The sequence below is a fragment of the Accipiter gentilis genome, chromosome 23, assembly GCF_929443795.1.
Source record: "Accipiter gentilis chromosome 23, bAccGen1.1, whole genome shotgun sequence".
Lineage (NCBI taxonomy): Eukaryota > Metazoa > Chordata > Aves > Accipitriformes > Accipitridae > Astur > Astur gentilis.
Genome location: NC_064902.1, coordinates 23,717,823 through 23,740,334, shown reverse-complemented (window position 1 = coordinate 23,740,334; position 22,512 = coordinate 23,717,823). Strand labels below are relative to the sequence as shown.

At 39.4% G+C, this 22,512-nt stretch overlaps 1 protein-coding gene across 1 annotated transcript in view; it reads right to left on the bottom strand.

Annotated features, from left to right (window-relative positions):
* Nucleotides 1-22,512, bottom strand: part of GRM7 (glutamate metabotropic receptor 7) — a 307,513-nt gene that overhangs the window by 193,399 nt on the left and 91,602 nt on the right. The window contains exon 2 of the mRNA XM_049826946.1: nt 8,077-8,293. Coding sequence (XP_049682903.1) covers nt 8,077-8,293 — 217 coding nt within the window. The remainder of the gene's footprint in view (nt 1-8,076; nt 8,294-22,512) is intronic.

The following is a 22,512-nucleotide window of genomic DNA, read 5'->3' as shown; positions in this document are numbered from 1 at the left end:
TTAACATATCACTTGTATTCAGCTGATCCACATGATACATTTCACATAACCATGAAAGCAATGTTTTATTAAATTTGGGGTAACATTTTTAAAGGATGCTGGCAGTTATTTGTTTAGTAACAAGAACTGCCTATTTGAATTTTATTCTGTCCTTGAAATGCAATCTCCAAACGTTCAATAAATGCCATAAAAAGGCAGATATTTATCATTAAAGTGACTTATGCTATAACTGTGACAGCAGCCTGTTACAGCTATCCAATACTTCGCCAAGAAACCAGCTGTGTGAGATCATTCAGGAGGACGAAGTGCAAGTTTCTGCATGTATCAGCATGGAACTGGTCTCAGATTTCACATAAGCAGATGCGAGGATAATCATAATGTCATATCTTTATCTCTTTCCTTCTTCCCAAATTCTATGTTATTGATTTTTCATGAGTCTATTTGAGAAAGAGGAATTACTCAGACCCATGCTAGTTCCATCACAGAATTAGAACAATATTTTGGCAGACAGGCTTCTGATGCTGCAGTGCTATCAGGTATGTATCCAAACCATGTGTTCCATGCATGAGTCTGGAAGAGGGCCATGAAGATGATCAGAGGGCTGGAGCACCTCTCCTGTGAGGACAGGCTGAGAGAGTTGGGATTGTTCAACCTGGAGAAGAGAAGGCTCCGGGGAGACCTTAGAGCAGCCTGCCAGTACCTAAAGGGGACCTACAGGAAAGACGGGGAGGTACTTTATACAAGGGCATGTACTGATAGGACAAGGGGCAATGGTTTTAAACTGAGAGTCTATTTAGATCAGATGTAAGGAAGAAGTTCTTCATTGCGAGGGTGGTGAGGCACTGGAACAAGTTGCCCAGAGAGGTTGTGCATGCCCCATCCCTGGAATTGTTCAAGGCCAGGTTAGATGGGGCTTTGAGCAACCTGGTCTAGTGGAAGGTGTCCCTGCCCAGGGTAGGGGAGGTGGAACTAAACAATAGTTAAGGTCCTTTCCAACTCAAAGCATTCTACACTTCCTAATGCCCATCAGCTTCACTGCTTTCCTAGATGAGATCATAAGAACCCTATAATTCTACACCAGGTATTAATCTTCCAATGATGACAAAAGATAGGAAAATAAATATATCACATACATAGCAATGATTGGATATTTTTTTTTTAATTCAAATTCTTTAATAGCATGTTTATATTCTGTGCCTACACTCCCTGTGTAGTCAAGAGAGAGAAATAGATGTTTCAAAAGGGCAACTCAGATCTCATCACTCTTCGTTACTGCACAGGGAACAGAGCCAACTAACTTAGGACATCTGTTATGTCTTAGGTAGGAAGACGACTTGCTAAAGAGGTAAAGATTGTATTCATAACGTTTTGATAACCTAAAAATACAGGCAGGTGCCTAGAGAGTTTCAACATCTAAGCCAGGCATTTAATCAGTTTTAGCCAATATCACAGGGAAGTCAGAAGTCCAGTCATCACCTTAAGGACATCACCCATTCGTTCCTCCGAAAAACATCACTTCTCACAAGTTATTAAAAAAAAGCCACAGCGCATAGACCATGCACACAGAGTAACACATTTACTTTGCAGAGACACACTTTGGTTTTTCTTTTCCACTAACAGCAGTATACTATTAAACTCTAAATGCAAACCAAAACACCCGTGAGGATCAAGTCCAGTGCATCGTCTACTAGATCAGTTACAATTAAAAGAAAATCCTATTAAACTTATTAAACCTAACAGACTACAGCACACAACACAAGTTAGTACAACTTTAGAAAGCAATTCTTAACTTTTTTCTGAAATGACAAAACATTTGTTATTTGACAAAAACATAGGAAGGAAAAGAACAGGTTTCATAACATTGTTATTTAACATAACATCACTGAACACCAAAAGGGACAGATGCATGGATATTTAAGAAAAATAGAAAGAAAAATGAAAACCACTTGAAGTGCTCAGATATAAATTACTTGATTTCATTAATGGTTTATATATTTATTTTTGCTATATTTGATCCAGAACACAGGCTCTCAAGTAAATGAATAAAAGCCATTCCCATCCAAAAGTATAATCATTTAACACAACTAAAGACAAAGAAACAGCCCTGCACTGTTGCCTCTCCATTCCCCCAGAGACCTCAATCCCTTCCTGCGGACACTGAGCCGCCCACCAGGCAGAAAAACACCAAAGGGCATAGTCTGCAGGACCAGTAAGTCACTGGTAAAACTCTGTAAGCTTTGAACCATGCTCTATACCCTCAAACTCCATAAAAGCACTGGGGTCTGTGACCCTCCCGAGAGCTGCTGATCCCTGAAGTGACAGTACCCGAGATACGTGCTAAACACAACTTTGACAATGTCTGGCTCTCCTAGGCTGGCTTTTAGACTGCACTTCAAAAACGTACTTATAGACGAATTTGTCAACATGTAAGCTCAGCTGTTTGGTCTAACTGAAATGCTGTAGGAGGTTTCTGCCCCTTGGGTTAAGGCAGAGGGATATCCAATGAACACAGTTTGCAAAACGCTATTCCTTCAGCTAAAGAAATAAACAGTCATCACAGTAGATAGTACAACACCTTAGCCCATCTTCTTCCAAAACAATGACTCATTCACATGAATATTTAAGCAGTAACTCTGATAAAAGTTGGGTTCTGTTAGCTGCCACAAAGAATAGAAATCGTAGATCATAAATTTTGGGCATCATTGGATGATGTGTGGTATTGCCCATTGTCAGTATGTTGTGCAAAGCTTCACTAATGAATCATAAGTATTTGTTATTTACTAACACAGCCAATGCAATCTTTGCCCACCACAGTGTATCACAGTGGCATCACTAACTTTTTTCACCTTCCTTTCTCATTTTTGGGCTTCTTTTAACCTTGGGTTATGTTGTAAAGTGACTGCTCCTTGTAATGAGTATTCTAAATCCATTCAGTAGGGTTTTAATGGATCAAGAAAAAAAAGAGAGATGTTTCAGGAACATCAGAATGTAAGACAAAAAAAAAAAAAAAAAATCAGGATTTTCTACTTGGCAGTAGGAATTGGTACTCTATTTGAGATATAGAGACAGAATAGTCTCCTCTCCCTTCTTAAAACACAGTTGTACAACTCCCTCGTAGCAATGATTTAACTCTCATGTTATCCAGCACTAATTTGTGCTAATGGAATTCCCAACAGACAGCATAAAAATTACATTCTATTACAAAAATGCAGATTCAGGATCATAGCAGGCAGTTGAACAGACCTACAGGAGCCTACAAAATGCTGCATGAATCACTGAGGGATGATATAGCAGCTCTTGGCTTTTAACAGTGTCAGCTTTCATAGAAGATAAGTACCGAATTAGAGCACCATATTATGATATACCATGTTGAGGATTTTCACAGACAGTATCATGAGATGATTCAGATCACCAAAAACCCAAATCAAAAGATTCAGATCTTTTTAGAAACAAAAGTCAGTGTAGAAAAATACCAAGGCTTTAGGAAAAGCTGTCATATTTTCACATTTAGGTGGCTAAAGGGGCTTAAAACAGTCTTTGCTACAGATAACAAACCCATAGAAAATAATTTCTGTAGGAGGTATTTAATTGTACATAGCTAATTGTAAAGAAACCAATGCATTAGAAGATTATACTATTTAATGCACAGACTATAACTGCATGCAAAAAAGTGGTTCATCTGATTTTGGTGGAGTGACACTTGTTAGACATAAGGGCAATGTGTCTCATATAGGTATGTATGTGTGTGTATGCATATGATTTTTACTAGCAAATATAAAGCTGGGAAAAACAAGGTAAAGAAGAAATTAAATTTTATATTGAGGGATAGTAAAGAAATAGTTTAGTATCATTGCTGGAAAAAATTCTACTTATGAGAAGAGTCAAAATTTCAAGGGTCTCTTCTTTGCCCTGCCAATGAATACTTTTTGATGTTTCTTCTGTTTCTGAGCAAATTCAGCTCCTGCAGCGTGTACATCTAGGCCATCCCCACTGCATGCAGATGTTCTCAACCTTACGTAACAGATGTCTGTGCAGCACTTGAGGATCATGGAGAGAGAAGAATTAAAGAAATGAATATTTCAAAAAAGTCTTCAGCGAAAAAAGGAGAAAAGAAGATAAAGAGACTGTCACAAGTGTTGTGCTTCCTATGTTAAAGTGGATTAAAGTTTATTCTGTTTTTTGTTCTGTCAAGGTGATGATAGCCTTTTAACAAATACGACACTGCAACTAAAAGTCTTCAGAAGAAACTTCAGTATATATAATCATATTGGCACACTGGTACAAGATCTTTAATCCCTTTTTATCATGTCTTTAGTACACAGAGGAAGAAGGTATGCTTTTCCAGAATTCTTCTTCTCCAGTCCTTCCAAATGGTTGAGAACATCATCATCTAAAATAATTCTTAGCTTGTACATTAAGATACTCTATTACTGACACACTGCTCTACAATACAACAGGTCTAGTTTGTGCAAACAAGCAGAACTGTGCTCAAAATCAGCCTTGCTGAGCAGAAATACTTATTTCTGAGATGAAGTTGGACAAGGGAGCAACTTGGAGTTGGAAGAGCAGGAAAAGAGTTAAAGGCAGCAGGTGTACAGGTTTGCAGATCCGGGCATCCCTTTCCTTACACTGTTTGTGCTGCAGCCTGTGGAGTGAGCATCAAAGTCTCCACAAGCAAAGCAGCCAGTGTACTCATCTGTGAAAATGGGCAATTTTTGGAGGAGAAAAAGATGAATAAACGCATACTAGATCTTTCATTTATCTGTTAGGAGGCATTCAAGTGGTCTTTTGCTAACGACTTCAATATATATATTTCTTACGGATAGCAATTAACCTTCTGGTACAGATTAATCTTTAAAAAAAATCAAAGATGAATTAATCTTTGAAATTCAAGTATTCGCTAGTTTCATTAATAATCTGAAATTGTCCTTTAGATTTTCCATAATTAGACCATTCCCCTAATTTATTAATCCCACAGACTGCAGAGCATGTTTCAAATCTTCATCTCCTGCCACAATGACATATTCAAACTCCCTTGAAGTACTCATAATAAAAGTCACTTTGTGAAGAATTATTAACTCAAAGGATCAAGCAAAGTCTTTATATGCTAAAGCATATTTGAAAACTAAGCAAGGATAGCACTTTCTACTCATCCTCACAATTCCTAAGATCTTGGCTGAATCAGAAACAAGTTTGGATAACACACTGAATTTAGGATAATTAGATAGCTACAGATGCAAGGCCAAAGATAATAAACGTGTTGGTACCTATGGAGTAAATCTTCCTTTCTGCCAAAATACACTGATTATGAGATATAAGGCAATTGTCTGAGAGCTAATAATGACTCCTTATTGCCGCTGTGCCTCAAACTTTGACTAATTACCTCTGCTCCAGGACTGTTCCAGCCTGGCAGATGTGCATGGTCCTAAGGGGCCATGTTGGGGAGAACTGGCACAATCATAGATTCATTTAGGTTGGAAAAGACCTTCAAGATCGAGTCCAACCGTCAACCATGCCCACTAAACCATGTCCTGAAGTACCCCCTCTACTCGCTTTTTGAATACTTGAGTCAGTACAATTATTGCTGCCTATTGCTTCTTCAGGAGGCTCTTTCCAAATCCTGATACTACAGCAATCACCTGACAGCCTGGTTAATCACTGCTTTTGCATAAAATGTCCCCAAGGAGACACAGCCACATCAGGCACCAGGAAAGCAACCCAAAAAGGGCTGAACCCTCCAGGGCATGTCCCCCAGAGCACGGGCAAATCCCATTGCAGCACGACCCCGCAAAACAGCAGCTGGGAGATGGTCACAACCGATCCCTGAAGTCGGGGGACAAGGTGCCATTTCCCTGTAGGGGATCAAGGTTGGGACCTGTATCTCCAGGCAGCACTGCTCCATTAAATATCGAGACAACAGGATCTTGCACTTCCCAGGGTTTTAAAAACCCAGGGAACTTGTTGACAGGTATTAAATCCCCTCAGAACTTCACCTAAGCTTTATCTGTGTAACACAAAAAAAATTCAGCGCAGCCCTAAGAAGAAAAAGCGGCTGTACTGAATCGGAGGCAGCACTGGGGATTGGATTATTCCAGTTTCCAGACAAGGCAGGCTGCATATATGAAAGAAAGTTTATGCACTATCCCTGTTAGTGTCTTAAATCTTGTAGGTGTGACCTCTATCACCCTGCATGAAAAGCTGTTTTAAGCAGGGTATTCTTTTGGTTTTATGCTTTATTTTTATGAAGGATGTTGAATTACATGTTAACTACATGAACAGCTCCTATCATTAATTTAATTCTACAGAAGGTCTATAAAATGATACAGTATTATTCAGCTAGAGTTTGTCCTTGGCATGGAGAACACATTTCTGGTATGATTTCACAACAGTGGGTATTTGCAAATAAAGTCAATTTTAAATTATAATAAACACTGGCATTTGTCACTTCCTGAGGTATTAAATCCAAACCCATTTTCTTTAATACCACATAAATATGCATTCGAACGAACAGACAAATTTATGCAAATATAGGTTCCTTCTGTGATATCAACATAATGAAACAATTCCAGATTCCCCTCTCTAAAGCCCCTTTCTTTTAAGCGCAGCCGCCTTCTCTGCTCACTCCTTGGATTATGCTGCCAAGAGCAATCCATCAGTTTGGGAGCGAGCTGTTGCTCCACCTCGCAGATAGCACAGGCAATTTGCAAAAGCAGAGCATATGCTGTGGAACCAGCTCTGCAACAACCGAGGAGATGGAAACCTCCAACGGCCGCTTCAGAGCAACGCCTGTCCCGTCCTAGTCCTTTCCTTTCATGCACTCACTAATCTGCCTGGTGATTTATGTAATTCAGTAAGTGAATTGTGGATCGTGTTGTGATGTTTTTATTTAATGCAATGCCAGGGCAGCTACAGAGTAGGAGATCTGTGAGTTCATTTTGGAAACACAATAGAGCTTATTCTTGTACAATGATGATAGGTTCCTTATCAGGATATATCATTGAAGACTTCTGGAGATAGGCCTTCCATGTATCACCAATAATGAATGACATAATCTGCTTATTTTTCCTTACCAGCACAGCAATAAACTTCAAATATTTCAATTTTCAAACCTTTATGATTCTGGATTGCAAATCAGCTTGCTGTGGATTTATACCTCTATTCCCTAAAGTGCCATCTAAAGTCCTCCTATGTTCTGGTGTCCCTGGGGAAATTTAGAACTACTTACCCTGAAGAACAACTCATGGGGATAAGGGTATGAGCACACTGACACAGCAGTCACACCTTAAGACAGGTCTCCTCTATGTTTTGTACCAGAACAGGAAAGCAAGCTGTAGAATTAGAGATTTCTTCCAACAAAATTATGCAGGTTCAACTTGATACCATAAGCCTGACCCAGCGCAAGACACAGCATCTCCCTGTTCTCTTGGAACATCTCTCACTGCCAAGTGACATTGTCCAACACAGTTTGGCCTTCCTGGGACACCACTAAATGAAACAAGTAACAAGAAGAACGTGATGCATCACAGCAAAGGTCTGATGTGCCTTGCACAACACTGCTGAGTTTGTTGCCTCCATACCCCAGGCCAGTAATCTTTGAGCCTTCAAGTAAAAGATTATTCATTTTCTCACCTGAATTGGTCAAGAGAAATACTAAAGAAAAGCAATACAAATCAGGCAGCAATCTGAAAGCTGAACAGCAATAGTATGACACAAGTCAATGTCTGGTAACAAGCAGTCTTCACAGAATTTCTAGCTGTGGAGAGATAAAAGCTCAGCATTTTAAAATTTGTTTTCTACCTATGTCAACATAATATAATGCCATCCAGTGGAATAGTAGGAGCTTCATAAGACTCAGGGTTTTCTATTTTCTCCAGAAATGACTGAAAACCACTAAGGTTTCAAACTCTCTGAAATTCCATAAGCAATTTAGGAATAAGAGTATCTAGGAGCCACTGCAAAGAACTGGAGCAACTTTAGAATCAAATATATGTTCTAGAAAAAGAATATAACATTTGGTACAAAATAACATTCATTACTTCTATAGCGTTTTCTGGAGGGAGGACGGGCATTGCCTACCTGCCTCTCTGGAAATTTGCATGAAGGATTCGACTCCTTTTTCTCCATAATTCCCTTCAGATGCCAAAGTGGACACATAATTCCATCCCAAAGCTTTCACAATGTCCACCATTGCTTGTGCTTGGAAGGAATCTGGAGGAACCACACGTGAGAAGAAATCATAGCGCCTGTCATCACTCAACTCTGGTGCAGTTGAGGCATAACTGATTTGTGGGATCTGTAGAAAAAAATAATTTCTGATAAATATACATATTCATATACTCATTGCACTTCTTGCAGAAGTTAGCTAAAGCAGTTAGCTTCAGCTGAGCCTCAGTTCATCTTCATTGTATCCATCTGTATTTCTCCAGCCCGTTCCTTTAAAATGTACCAAAGAAACAATCTTTTAATTGACTTCAAGTTACACAAAAAAAAATCATTAATCAATTGAAAACAACCGTATATGTGCACATTCATAATTTTGCCTATCAGGCAATCTTAATCAAATACAGCACACACAAACCATTTTTCTCACTACGTCCTTTTTATTGGTGTTCTAGCATCAGATTTTACTAGCATCAGGTTATTTGGGATCCTGAACGCAACCGAGTTTAAATCTTGCTGGCTGAAAGCCAGAAGGACCCTTCATCGGTTTTTGGAGGATGAAGCTCTTAAACATTAAACTGCAACTGCAGATTTAAACAAAAGGATGTTTATTTTTTATTCTTTCTCATGAAGAACAGTTATGAAGATTGCTGAGCGTGGAGATCTCTGTCTCACAAAGACAACCTGGTCACAATTTAACTCTGTCCTGAAACTCTGCCTGCCCATGACAAACCAGACTTCACTCTTCCTTCTCATGGCAGAGTGCGAAGGAGACTGATGGTTACTTTTTATAACAGAGAGACCAGAATATTGTTCAGGGCTATTTTCTCCTTGATAACAAAGGTCCCTAAACAGTTATCAAGCTGACAGAGTGTTAATCCCCAAACACATTATGCAATTTTTTGAGTAACAGTCTGGGACTGCTCCTTAAATTAAGGAACCTGCCATAATTCTCACTTGAGATGCCAAGGAGGGAAAAAAAGAGATTTGCAATATACACAAACATGACCATATATAATGATTTGAGACTTCTAGACTGTGGAAAGGTCAGTATTTCATGCCTCAGTACAAGCATCTTCTGCATTCTCATATTCTGTCTCTGCACAGCTTTCCTACGAGTATTTATTAGCTCTCCTGCCTTCTCAGAAGAATAAACATTATATTTCCCCAGGCTCAATACTGCAAAGGGCTTGGCACCTTCGATTCCCACAGAGCTCAGTAGCAGATGAGAGCAAATGCAGCATTTCCACAGAATACACACGATGTCTGTACATCTGTATGTACATTCACAACTACTACAGCAGAGTAAAAGCAGACCTGTAAAGCAACATTGCTGCTGAAGACTCAGCAGATAAGCAAACTTAGCCAAACCATCCAAAATTACTAAATACATCAACATTTGTTGAGACATGTTCCTGTTTGTAAAGGCAATTTCTACTGTTTTATTATAAACCATAACAAACCATAGCACATGACTCATTTAAGGTCTCTTTAGCTTCACTCAGCATCAGCGTAGAGCGAAACACGGCTCATGGCCCTTGTTCAAAGCCCTGCACCGGCGGGACCCCTGTGCAGGGAACCTGCTGAATCTGGTCCCAGGCGTAGTACCAATCTCAGTTGTTATGAATTATTAAACCTAAGCAAACACTTAAACTTTCAGCGGGTGCTTGGGCTGTCATTGTGGATGTTGGAGAACCGAATCCCCCATCACTTGGCACGGCCTTTCCTTCGGATGTGTCATGTCACTCCTTTGCATGTCTGCTGGGTTTACAACCAGAGAGGTGGCTAATCAAGCTGAAAGCTGGGATGCTTTAGGTTTTTAATGCAAGACAGCAGTCGTCTACAAAGACTTGCCAGATTTATTTTAGATCTGTGGCTTGTGGACAGCACATTGCCAGCAAGACCTTCAAACGCTCCAATCACAGAAAATTAAAAAAGTTAAAATTGAGGCTGCCGGGAAGAATACAGCGTGGTGTTGACCACTGGTACATGATTTACTTGCTCAGTCTTTCGCCTAGGGGCCAGCAAAGCTTGGGGACCACTCTCAAAGACAAATAGATTGATTACACTAATTTATCATGGTTCTTTATTTTTAATCTACCTTAGGGATGACTTTCAGCTAACACCAACTACTGCAGTTGCACAGAAAATGCTGGGCACCCTGGCCATCAAAAATAAGTTAAATTCTTAATTCGTCTGTGCCTACAATTGCTGTTGTAATAAATGATTGGTGACATTTTAGGATCGCTCTCTTCTCATTTGTACAAAGCAGCTAACGGAGCTTGCTCAGCTGCTTATCAGCTTAATTCATCTATTCATTGGATGATATTATATTAAGTGGAACAGTTAACCAGGCTGACTTTATGGGTGCTGTTTACCCGTTATTAATTAGACAAGCAACCAGTACACAACATACAGTCCCACACACAGAGCTGTACTGAGATAGCTGAGTGCTGGTTTTTTAAATTATAAATAAAAGAAAGGATGAAATACGGATTTTTATCTAGGGCAATGTTTGTATTCCAACTTGGCAACAACTGCTTTTTCAACTGAAAATCAAAAGGACCATATTCTGCACTTTTACAAAAAGCAACACTTCTACAGAATTTGCTCCATTGCTTATATTACTTAGGAGACTTTTTGGTTTTTTAGTCTTTTTCTTCTGTTCATAAAATATTAACCACTTCTGGCTGTTTCAATCACTTGGAGTATAAAAAGTATATATTGGGTTTTTTTACCAATGTTTCTTACAGGATATATAAAAGCAACAAAAAGTTATATGTATGAGGAGTAGAATTTTCATAAGATTTTGTCTGAATATGGGGAGAAAAGTCCTTGAATGGGTACAACATAGATTGCAGCCATTAGAGTTCAGCTTTGTCCAGTATGCCAGAGCATAGTGCAGACACCTACAAAAGATATTTTCCCTTTCCGCATATCTTCCCGTGCATACAGGCAGCATCCCAGATGTCCAAACTGAACATCTGTTTGCATCAGCTAAAATCTAACAATTCAGCATTTCTTATTCTCTTCCTTTTTTAATGTTCATATATGTGGACAAACCTCCCACAGCCTCAGCTGGAAACCTTTCTCCCATATTTCACACCATATGTTCCTCCACATTACTGTTTTGTTTTTACTGAGAGTGACTTTAGTTTGAAAACACAACGTCACGTTAACTCCAGGCAAATCTCAATGGCCAGGCACCCTCTCCTCTCTGAAATCTCTTCACAGGGCTTAAGCTCATCAGACCAACATCCAAAAGACAACATACACTGCTGATGTGTACTGATGGCTGCTCACCAGGTAAGCTCACAGACATGCGCCTTCAGAACCTGTGAACGTTGAAGTGCATTTGAAAATAAAAATGGATTGACCCCGTTCATCAAGACCCAACTCCAAGCTGGCCACATGTTGCTGTTCTCTGTTCCCAAAGATGATGCAGATGGTCTCACCATGTGAGGAGGATGAGTGGGGCCTAAGGGAGAACCAGAAGGGCTATAATTTGATTAATCTCTCTGATCATGCCATTCATTCATCCCCTTGGTCCACCTCTCTCAAGCACACGCTGGTGCTTCTCAAGACTGGCCCCGGCCTCCCCCTTGGGGCAGGAGGCTGGAGCCTCCCCAGCCTCCCGGCTCACATCCTGCAAAAAACCTCCTGCCCCAGGGGCCAGATGCACACAGACTGCATTTCAGACTCCAAGGAGCAGAAAAAGCCTTAGTAAAGCTATCCACACAAAACTGCAGTTAAATAGCTAGATGTTTAATAACCAAGTCTTCTCCACCCTGATCAGTCTGTAAAACCCATGGTTTAGCACTGCCAAAAGGTGCTGAATGATCAGCCCTACAACAGGAACTCTGCCGTCCACGCGCAGACACGAGATGAATGAGCAAAAGGCAGAACAAGCTGCAATACGGTGCCAGGGATGCCTGAGCAGTTGATGACCTTAAATGTGGTCCTACTGCTACCTAGTGTGTCCTATAAATGTCCCCTCAGATGTACCAATCACTGCTGGTTTTCCTTCTGTTTTGGTTTTGAAAGCTGCTGATATGGTTCAGGCTTGCAAAGGAAAGCCATCGGACAGTACTGGCTAGCCTGCGCCATGGTCTAACCACATGAAAAAGTGGAAGTTTATCCACTTCACTGAACTTACACACCAAGTAGAGAGCACCTAAATAAAAAGGTCTGCACTCCGCCTTCCCTGTAGCTTTCCCCATTTTTACAAGTTTTTAAATGTCACTCTTCTTAAGCCATACTTGTTCTCCTTTTAGTCCTGCAAGGGTCCAGTTTGAGACATCGTGTCCTGCTACCATGAGAAGAACTGGGATGTCCACAAACCCAGCAAGCATTACAATGGCTTCATGTCAGGATCACAGCACTGAGTATTTTTAATGAGGTTGGTTGTTAGTTGTTTTTTCTAATTAACCAGATAAATATTGTCCCTTAACTGATTTATTTTTCTTTCATTCTGGTAAAATCTGCTCTTTGTCATTGATATCTCACATTCAAAACTTTCGTTTAAAGAAGCAAGCTTTCTAGTCCATCACATTTTTCCTATTTTCTGTTCTGAAACATGTTTGAAACATCAAAAAGCTCCAGGGAATTACAGTCTGCTTTCCAAATGGCTCTAACATCTTGGCAGAAGAAGAGTTGTGATCCATAAGGGACAGGGGATAAAAATCCCCTGTCCCTTCCACAGCAAGGCTGTGAGTGAGAAAAGCCTGTGGTCCTCCTTCATGTACTGCACAACAGCCAGCGCTTGCAGAAAAGGCATCCCACCTGAGCCTTCCCCACCAGAATAAGACAGAGTTGTAGCTGGAGCTTTCTGAAGGACACTCAGGCGTTGGCAGATGAGTAAGCAGATCACTGATGTGGGAGGCAGAATTTTCCTGAAGGCATTCTTCATGTTTAGAGGACTATGGCAAACATTGCACTCCCAAGTTTTACATGTCGTTTGCCTGGCTGATGTTCTGATTACAGTAAGAGTGAATGATTAATGCTGGGAACATTGCATTAGTCAGTGATTAATGTTAATTTATTTTTAACATTGAACACTATTCTTCATTTATTTCATTTTCTTCTGTTAATGAAACGTTCTCTCTGGATCACACTTGGTTGTCTTGCTTGAAAAGCAGGGCCCATTTGCAAGCACCTGCACCAAAAGCCACAACAGAAAACACACCAAGGATTGACACGACTCTCTGTCTGTCTCCTAAGTCACTCTTTGCAACAACAAATACCTTCCAACATCAGGTTTGGAACTGCGTATTTCAGGGTAAAAAGCAATTGAAATACAAACTTCTTGTTCCAATTCTTCATTTCAATCTTATTTTGTATTACTGCCTCATCCCTTATCCTCCTCTCACTCTTCTACAGACCCTTCTTTTCAAGCAAAATGACAGAAAGTGGTGACCTCCTTGTTAATAGCCAAGTGTCTCAACTGGAAACACACAAGAGACCCAGTGCCAGGAGACAAACCAACTCTCTCTAAAGCTGCAATACCCACCAGAAGCATTGGGCTTACTGCCTACCCCCTCGTCACCTCTGCCTAACTCTGCCTGCAGGTTCACTTGCACAGCCAAGAACCTCGCAAATCCGTGCAACCATAAAAGTAATTATTGCTACTATGCTACTTCAAATGTGATTGAGTTAGGCTACATCTCCACAGTAACTTATTATAAGATTAATAAAATGGTGCACCTGAACCCAACTCAACAAATGACAGTAGTCAGAAAACTTCAGAAAAGGCAATTTTCCTAAGGACCATGTGCAATTAAGATAACGCACGAGTATACCTATTGAGATATTAATGAGCTCCCACCAGGGTAATATTAAGTTCACAGTTTGCTGCATTTTTACTTTCAACTTCCTATTAAGTTTTATTGATATGATTTCCTGACAACAGAAAAAAACCCACCCTACTTTGATAAAGCCTCTTGAACTCATCTAATTTGGCAGTGCAGTGTCAGTCTACACAAATTGCAAAATCCTGCCAATAACCTAACTTTACAAAAATAAGATGCCTGAAGACTTTTCACTTGGCTGCAAAACTCTTCGTGTGAACTGATGGATGACTAACAAATCTCGAATCTGTTTAGGTCTCAGATTTTATTCATGTAGAAATTTATCATGTCAGGATTTAATCATCAGTTAGTACAACTACTCTTTGTTCACCATGTACATCTTAAATTGTGTAACAAACAGCTTCAGCATCCTGTGAACTGCATATAATTGTTTTTGTTGCCTTGAATTAAAATTATTTGAAGTTACTAACTAGCTGTTTTCTCTGGGCAAAACTCCTCTATTCTTTCTTCATTTTCACGTTGTTCCGAACAGGAAGAAAATTTTACCTGAGATACAAAATAGGATCAGATTATGACTCAAAGCTTGCAAAGATAATAGGAATTAATCTTCCTGCTGATTTCCACTCGGCTGGAGGGGGAATTCAAGTTTCACTCCATTTCGTCAGGAGCTGGCATCTGTGAGGTAGTGCAATGGCCTCAGGTCTTGCCTGCCCCACAGCAGTCAGCGGCCTCGTAGCGTGCCGGCTAACTAATCAACATGGGGGTATGTATAACAAAATAATACCCGTGCTTGTTGTTCTCCTCCTCGCCAGCCCTTCCAAAAACTAAACACTGCTAAATCGTAGCTTTGCGTAGATTTTCTCGAGGTGTCAATCTACCAGCATGTGCCCTACTTCTGTCCTGAAAGGTGCATATGAAAACAAATATTACTGCAATTCTTGCTCTAGGGCTCTTAAAAGACTAGGGAATAATATTCCCATCAGTCTTAGGTAATGATGAGAACAAATCCTTCTAAAGTACTTTGATAATCCCTCCTTATTATGTTTCATGATGAAATTTTAGAAGTAGTGCATTTCAAGCTGGTTTTTACACTCAAGAATCAAATGTTGACAATGAGAAAATGAGGCAAAAGAATTAACAAAGAAAGTTTTCATGTAAATTAATTTTAAGAGCAATAGAAAGTATTTCTGTACAGCTCTGCCACAGTCTATGAGGTGTTTACATATGGCAAACCTGTTGCTGTGTACAAAAGTTACACCACAAGAGAAATTCTTCTGAGCAGTGAACAAAAGCAGCACATCTAAGGAAAGGCATTTGTATAACAGAAAATTTTCAAAACCATTAATCTATTTACAGTTCACCTCAGTTTCTCTCACTCTATTTACCAATTACTAAAGCCACTGGTGTTCAAACAAAGTCCTGTTTGCTCGCATCACCACCTCTCTTATGTTATCCCACAGTGAATTCTTAATGATGTATTAGAGATCAACAGAATCACCTACAAGGGAATTGGATAGATATTTCATAAGGTACAGAAATACAAATATAAACAACATCAAATACAAATGAGAAGCTGAGCCTAGAGGAGGAGAAGCGCATTTAATAAAACAGAAGTATCTTCAAGAGCAACAAAAGAAACACTAAGAAAATAAACCCAATAAATGATTCATGTACACGAATTTTGCCTTGTCCACGCTGGCCCATTCCACCAACCTCACTGTGCTGTGTGAGCTCCATCTCACACTACTTGTCCCATACCTTGACTTCAGCTAATATGTGAATGGGTCTTCTCTTAACTTGAGCTTATTGACCAAAAGGACTATTAATATGTCAATCAAACAAGGTAAACCCCACTTTCCAAAGCATTTTAAAGAAAAGATTTTCAAAGTGCTCAGCATCCACAGTTGAGGACCTGTGTCAGGGCTCCCAAGCTGCATGCAAGTTCTTTTTTTGTGGGAGTTTCCAAGTACGATGGCAAAATTCCATATTTATGGAGAACCATAGGTATTCTTGACAAATTGTCAATGAAAAACTGGATGAGGTCAGTGCTGTGTGGACCTCTCAGTATCAGATAATTTAAGAGTGACAATGATAGGAGAATAAAGTAGTGTCAGGAAGGGTAATGGACTCACAAAACATGGGGAACTACAGGGGCAAGTTATCTGTAATTTTATTTCACTGAATTGTCTTGCTGTGGAGCATAGGCTTACAGTTTCAATACACAACGAATAAACTTTAGAAGCTTCATGCAGATTGTCCGGTGGAAATTAAAAGGGAAGGCCAGTCCTATTAAAGGACTTACTGTAATTGAACAGTGCAGTAACAGACCTTAACAGAGCTGTTATGAGAGCAATGCACCACTGCTCTGATGTCCTGACAATATGGAGCAACTCAGCACACCACCATGCTTCCAGAGCGATGGTTCTGGTTAGTAAGACTTAAAATTTGCAAGTCCTTGATCACCAATTTTATAATGGATGCAATCCATTACTGAAACAAACACTTCCAATGCTACTTTGGTCTTCTCAAATACAAAATAAAGCTGTCACTGGCTTTCTAATTGAATGCATATATATTTTTTTTTAATTAATTTCAAACCTGAAAAGGGCATTTGAAAGAACCCATTTCCAGGCACATAAATCAACCTTCATCCCTAGCATAACTGCCATAGCACTAAACTGGAAAGACATTCTGAATAATATTGGCAAGCTGGAAGTATTTTCCATATCTACAAGGTCTCTCCTGCTTCCTTTTCTTCTATAAGAAAGTACTCATATTAATTACTCCAGAAAAAATAATTGTAGCAATTAAGGGAACAATAATTACAGCAATTAGTACTGTCCACATAGCTCATGGGAGCATTTTATCAACTCAGACAGAAAGCAGGAAGAAAAGAATGATAAACACATAGTAAAACCAGAGGTGTCCATAAATATGAAATATCCCTATATTTCATCTTCATGACCTATGCCTGGAACTAGGTCTACTTGTGACAATGATGAGCTTATGGCATAGCTTGGGCTTTTATAGCTGCAAAATAGGAGGTGATCTCTTAGCTTTTAAAGGCTAAAAGATCCTTGGATAGATGACTTGAAACCAGGATCCACAATTTTAATGAAAATCAGTCTTAGCACAAAAATAAGCATCTTGCCTCTTTCTAAGGCTGTAAATAACAGTGTCCTTCTACTAAATAAGGAGATAACACCTGTCTCAACAAGTTTACATATTGCAGATTAAGAATTGTCCATTTATACTTCCATCATTAATACTTTCATTTGTCTAATCTGTGCATTAGGGTGGTCAGGCACTTAAAGACAGATAACCCATCTCTCACTAAATATATTCCAAGTGGCTAAGATCTACAAATTCTTCTACTGAGTCAATTTATAATGAACCTACAAGCTCACTTCTCTTCCTACACAGGTATAAATGAAATTTTAAAAAAATCTCTTCCGTGACACTCCCTCACAGAGCAAGGCTCTCCCATTCCTTGTGCCTGCAGGCACTTTAACCTGCTCCCATTCGACCTGAGAGCTAGTCCTGGCCCAGCCACACAGCCACAAGACAGGAAAAAAAAACCTTGAATCAATAAACTAGAGGAACAAAAAGTCATATCAGTCATGCTTATCTATTATCCAGTAGGAGGAGGTACAAGAGTGAAGTGGGTTTTGTCCCTAAGGCAAGGCCACCTACATTACCTTCATATGAAACACGTAGCCACCAAAGAAAGACCTGCTACAAACAAAGAAGCAGCAAAGTCATGAAGCAGCAATATAGAGACAACATACTTTGCTGAATTTTTTGAGATTTACAGCTCCAGTAAGTGACTTTTCTGCAGTTAACAGTCTAATAACCTCTTCCTCAGGCAGAGTATTTTTTATAATCAAGCTCCTTTGAGCAGGGTCTCTGAACCAATTCAAAAAGTTTCTTGTTCTTAAAAATAAATCATTCAAACCTTTAGACCAAGGTGTGCCAAAAAGCACAGTTCCCACTGTACTGCTACTACAAAAATAGACCACCTTTGAGAAAGGCAGAATAGGATTTCAGCACCACTGTCAATATTGCACATTGTTTTAGAAATAGGTAAGGCCCAAGTGGAATTCAACTGTTCTTTCACTTTGTGTCCTTTAGAGAATTATTTAAATAAAAATCTCAGTCTATGCTGTAGCTTGGACACAAAAGCGTCATACATATTGAAAACTACTACTTTAAGAGACAAAAATATGTGCCTCTGTGTATCAAAAGACAAAATATTCTCTAAAATTTCTTAGCTGTTGTGTTACAGCACAGCCACAACAACATAAAAACCTGGTTCTTTTTGTTTGCAAGTATTTTTTGTATTTGCAAGACCAACCATTATCACCTGAATTGTTACTTTTTCCAGTAAATTGTCACACCTTGGGACTTTTTTTGTTTCAAAACAGTCCTTGAAAAAAATTGCAAAAAATGACCAGAAATCAGTATTTGAATTTACACTGAAATGGAAGAAGATTTTTAGATACACACTTGCCTGATCTGTGCGTACAAATTCTTTTTGGGCATAAAGTTGAGTTTATGTGATCATGAAGAAGATCACTTCTAGGTGATCACTTCTCAGGAGTACAATTAGCTTTTATTTCTACTACTTACATTTTAATTTCTCTTGTTTTATCTGTATCTTGATATAATAATATTAAATTTTAAATTCAATTAATACTTTTTTATTATTATTATTTCTAGCCCTAGATATATAAAGATCCTTCTTCATTTTGAGGAAAGACTGCCTAGAAGCCAACAGTCCCACCAGCAGCTGATGAGCTGTGCAGCCCTGGCCGTGCAGCCAGTCCCCCCCCGTACCACACACTGGCAGAGATGGGCATGGGTAAGGACTGGCAGCCTTCCAACTCCCCCAGCCCTTTGCACATCGCAGAGATGCGTTTGCACATCCCCTGATGCAGGCTGGCAGAGGCACAAGCTCCTTCCCCCATGCAGGTTCAGTCTGTCCTCCCTGACATACAGATGTATGCACAGACAGAAGCCAACATTTCCCCCAGCTGACACAACACACACATCCAGGTATAGGGAACCTCTTGCAGCTCCCAACTGGAAACAGAAATATTTATCTACTGCACCACAGAGATTATTGATAATAAAGACAAAGGAACAAGTACTATCATGAAACTTCAGCACTTAATGTTTTTAAGTGAAATATTTAACTTTTTAAGAATTTAGGTGGCTCGCTCATAAACTAGCAAGGCGATAAAGCTTTGCTGGTTTGCAGATCTTGTGGATGAGATATGACCAGCACAGCACATTCATATATACTAGTGCATATTCATTGATTTTACAATACTAACTAGAATATTCCTCCTAGGATACATCAGTTAAAATATCAGTGGCGATTGCCCATCCATCGCAATGCAAGAATGCACAGCTCTTCATATTTTAACTCCGGCCCTGATAGAATGAAAGCTTGAGAGCAGCATTAAAATAATGGATGGTATGCTGCTAGAGGTAATTTGAAATCTTAACAAAGCATCAAAGGATCTTGTCTATTATGAGCTAATACTTCAAGCCAATTTTTAGCTGAACTCACGTAAGGTGATGGGAGTACAGGGACCCTATAACCTTTCTAATGGCCACGTTTTTGTAATGATATGGTACAACAAAGCTGCTTATGCAGCAATAGTCTTTTCAGCCTCACGCTGTGATTCAAATTCAGCCTACAAATAACATACATGGATATTCTGTCACACTTTTATCCCATAACGCACCACAATGTCTAAAACATAATTACAAATACATTGTAAGGGAGAGAGAATGAACAAGTTTAAAAGCGGTATATCCTGTATTCTTCGAGTTTGTGCTAAAACTGAATCTACTTTTGAGGTTGTTTACTTCTATCACAGCCTAAGAAAGCATAAGTGATATCTCCAGCAGATAAAACAGGCAATGGTATTTCAAAGGGAAGAAACCGTTAAATGCTACAGATAACAAAATAACTTGTGTCAAAAATGCAACTCTATTTGTATCACATTGCTAAGAATAAGCTTAATGGTTGTCTAACCCATCAGGCGCTTGGGAACTGGAAAGGATGCTGTCTTAGGTTCACGTTTTGGAGAGGCTGACATCAAGACTTTCCAAGTCTTGCACAATGAAGCAGAGGGAGACAGGGGGCATGGCTGCCTCTCACATGGTCTGAACACACGCTTCAAGATCTTCTAGATGCAAAAAAATAATCCCTTGAGTACTGGAGCCTACTTCTTAGAGCATGCAGATTTACATGGAGCAAGGCATCCTCAGAAGGGTCATTTCAACCATTCAGAGAAGTGCTGAGCAGAGAACCAGAATCCATCTGTGCCCTACACTCAGTTGTGGGACATGACAGCAGTAGGTAGATCTGTTTTCTTCTCCTTTTACGTAGACCATTTCCATACCCTGTCTGCACAGTCCAAAACCTGACAAGTCAGTCAATGTGAACAGATAGAGAAGTGATGTATGTACACCAAGTGTATATATATAAGCATAAATATGCTTGCAGTGATTGGAGCTCACACATCCAAATACAGACTCACAAATTCTAATTATTTTGAAAATAAATCAGAACCAGAAGATAAACACAGCAAAGCAGCTTTTATGTTTTATTTATGTGTACACACTGCTCCATTCATTGCAAACATATAATTGAACCTTATATTGTCTATGCATATTTTAAAAGGTTTTTAATCTGCAAGTATAAATCTCATTGATTTTGAAAGTAGCCCGATAAAGACAACAACAGTAAAGACTTATTCAGCAGACAGGCTGAAATATAGAAAAGCTCAACAGCATAACATAGTTTTCTGAATGTAATACGCAAAACCAGACACACACAAACCCACTACAGTGGAGACAAATTGCAATGTGGTACAATGTGAAACAATCATCCCCAAAGCTTAGTTATTAGACTAAATGAAAGCTGTTGAGTTCGTATTTGAGCATCTCTCATAACTGCATTTCTAGACGAGCATCCATGTTTAAGTTGTGGAAAATAAGGCTGTGATTTGAATATTTATTCCTAGATTTTCAATATAGCAAAGTGTCTTATAGTCAAGAATAAAGCCAATGGCCTTCTTGTTTTTACAGAATAACACAACTAAAATCTGTCAATACAAATTTATCAATATTAAGTGGTTATTTACAATTTCGTTGTGAAGTTAAACTTTCAGCAAGCAGCTGAATATCATGATTAGCAAAACTGAGCTCCTGTGAATGACTTTCACTGATCAGATATTGCAAAATTAAGAATCTATACTCAAAAATATCTCCAAGTGGTTTTCATTTTAACAGTCTTGCAGAGTGAGACTTCCTCCAGCTCCCCCCCGCCAGATCCTCTACAAAAAACTCGCAAGGGTATCAGCTGCATTTCAAGCAGTAAAATGGTGTTTTCAACAGGGTTTCTTCTTTCCTTATTTCCTTCCACACAATATTGGAAGTATTTTTGCATTTAAAAATGCATCAAATAATACAGAAAACTACATTTTTAACATGGTCACACACTGTGGTTGCCTGAATGGTTTTATTTAAGCTGAAAGTGTTTTGTTTTGGATTGGCACATTATTAAAAGGTTGAGGCAAGAGCAAGACTGTGGGTTAGAAAGAATATATGTAAGCTCCTATTTGAATCTCGCGCTTCAGTTCTGGTCATTCATACCTACATGCTTCAACAGTTTTTTTCACTTTTTCCTTCTGTCCTGGAAATGGCGCACTCTGCACTGACTACAGGTGATGCCCGGGGTGAAACCACGGTTAGGTAACTACAACTGGAAATGATGAATCCAGAACTATAAAACTAATCCTCATTTATGAACAAAGCGATATACCTCCTCATACCAAAACGTCAGCCTGTACTTATGGGAACAGCGTTGCTTCTGCAAGCGTTTCCAGTGACGTCAAGTAGCATAAATTCCCTTCAAGCTGAAGGGTCTCCTAATGAGCCTGTGATGCTCCAACACACTGCCGAGGGAGCACAGGAGCGCTAGTACCCGCACACGGCACCATGTGTGGGGATAAGTGGAATAAGGAAACGTCACAGCTACCAATTAACATTCTGAATATTGTACAAATGTCTAAGCAATCAGGATGAGATTGAATACATAGAGCAGATTATCCCCATGTCTGCATGTGCAGTGTTAGTTTTCCTTCCTGCGGTAAATTGATTCCTACAACTGCTAGAGACAAGTTATAGCCTAAACGAACTCCAGGATAAAATCTAACTTGTCCGTTCTGTTTTCTTTTTTTTTGCCCAACCTCCCCCCCCCCCCCCCCCCGACACAAATTGCCTTCTTTTACATTGTAAAATACAGAAGAGCATTTCAGAGCATCTAAGATACACTGAGTTTCAGCGGCAGCCAGCACATTCAGCAAAGAACTGTTTCCTACAGCAAGTAAAAAATACTGTGTGGGGGGGAAGAACACAACTACGTATTTTTATCTCATTATCTCAAATAGTGTGGTGAACAGGAAATTCCTATATACAATTTTAGTAGAGATATGATACAAATGTGTTCTCAATTTCAGATATCTGG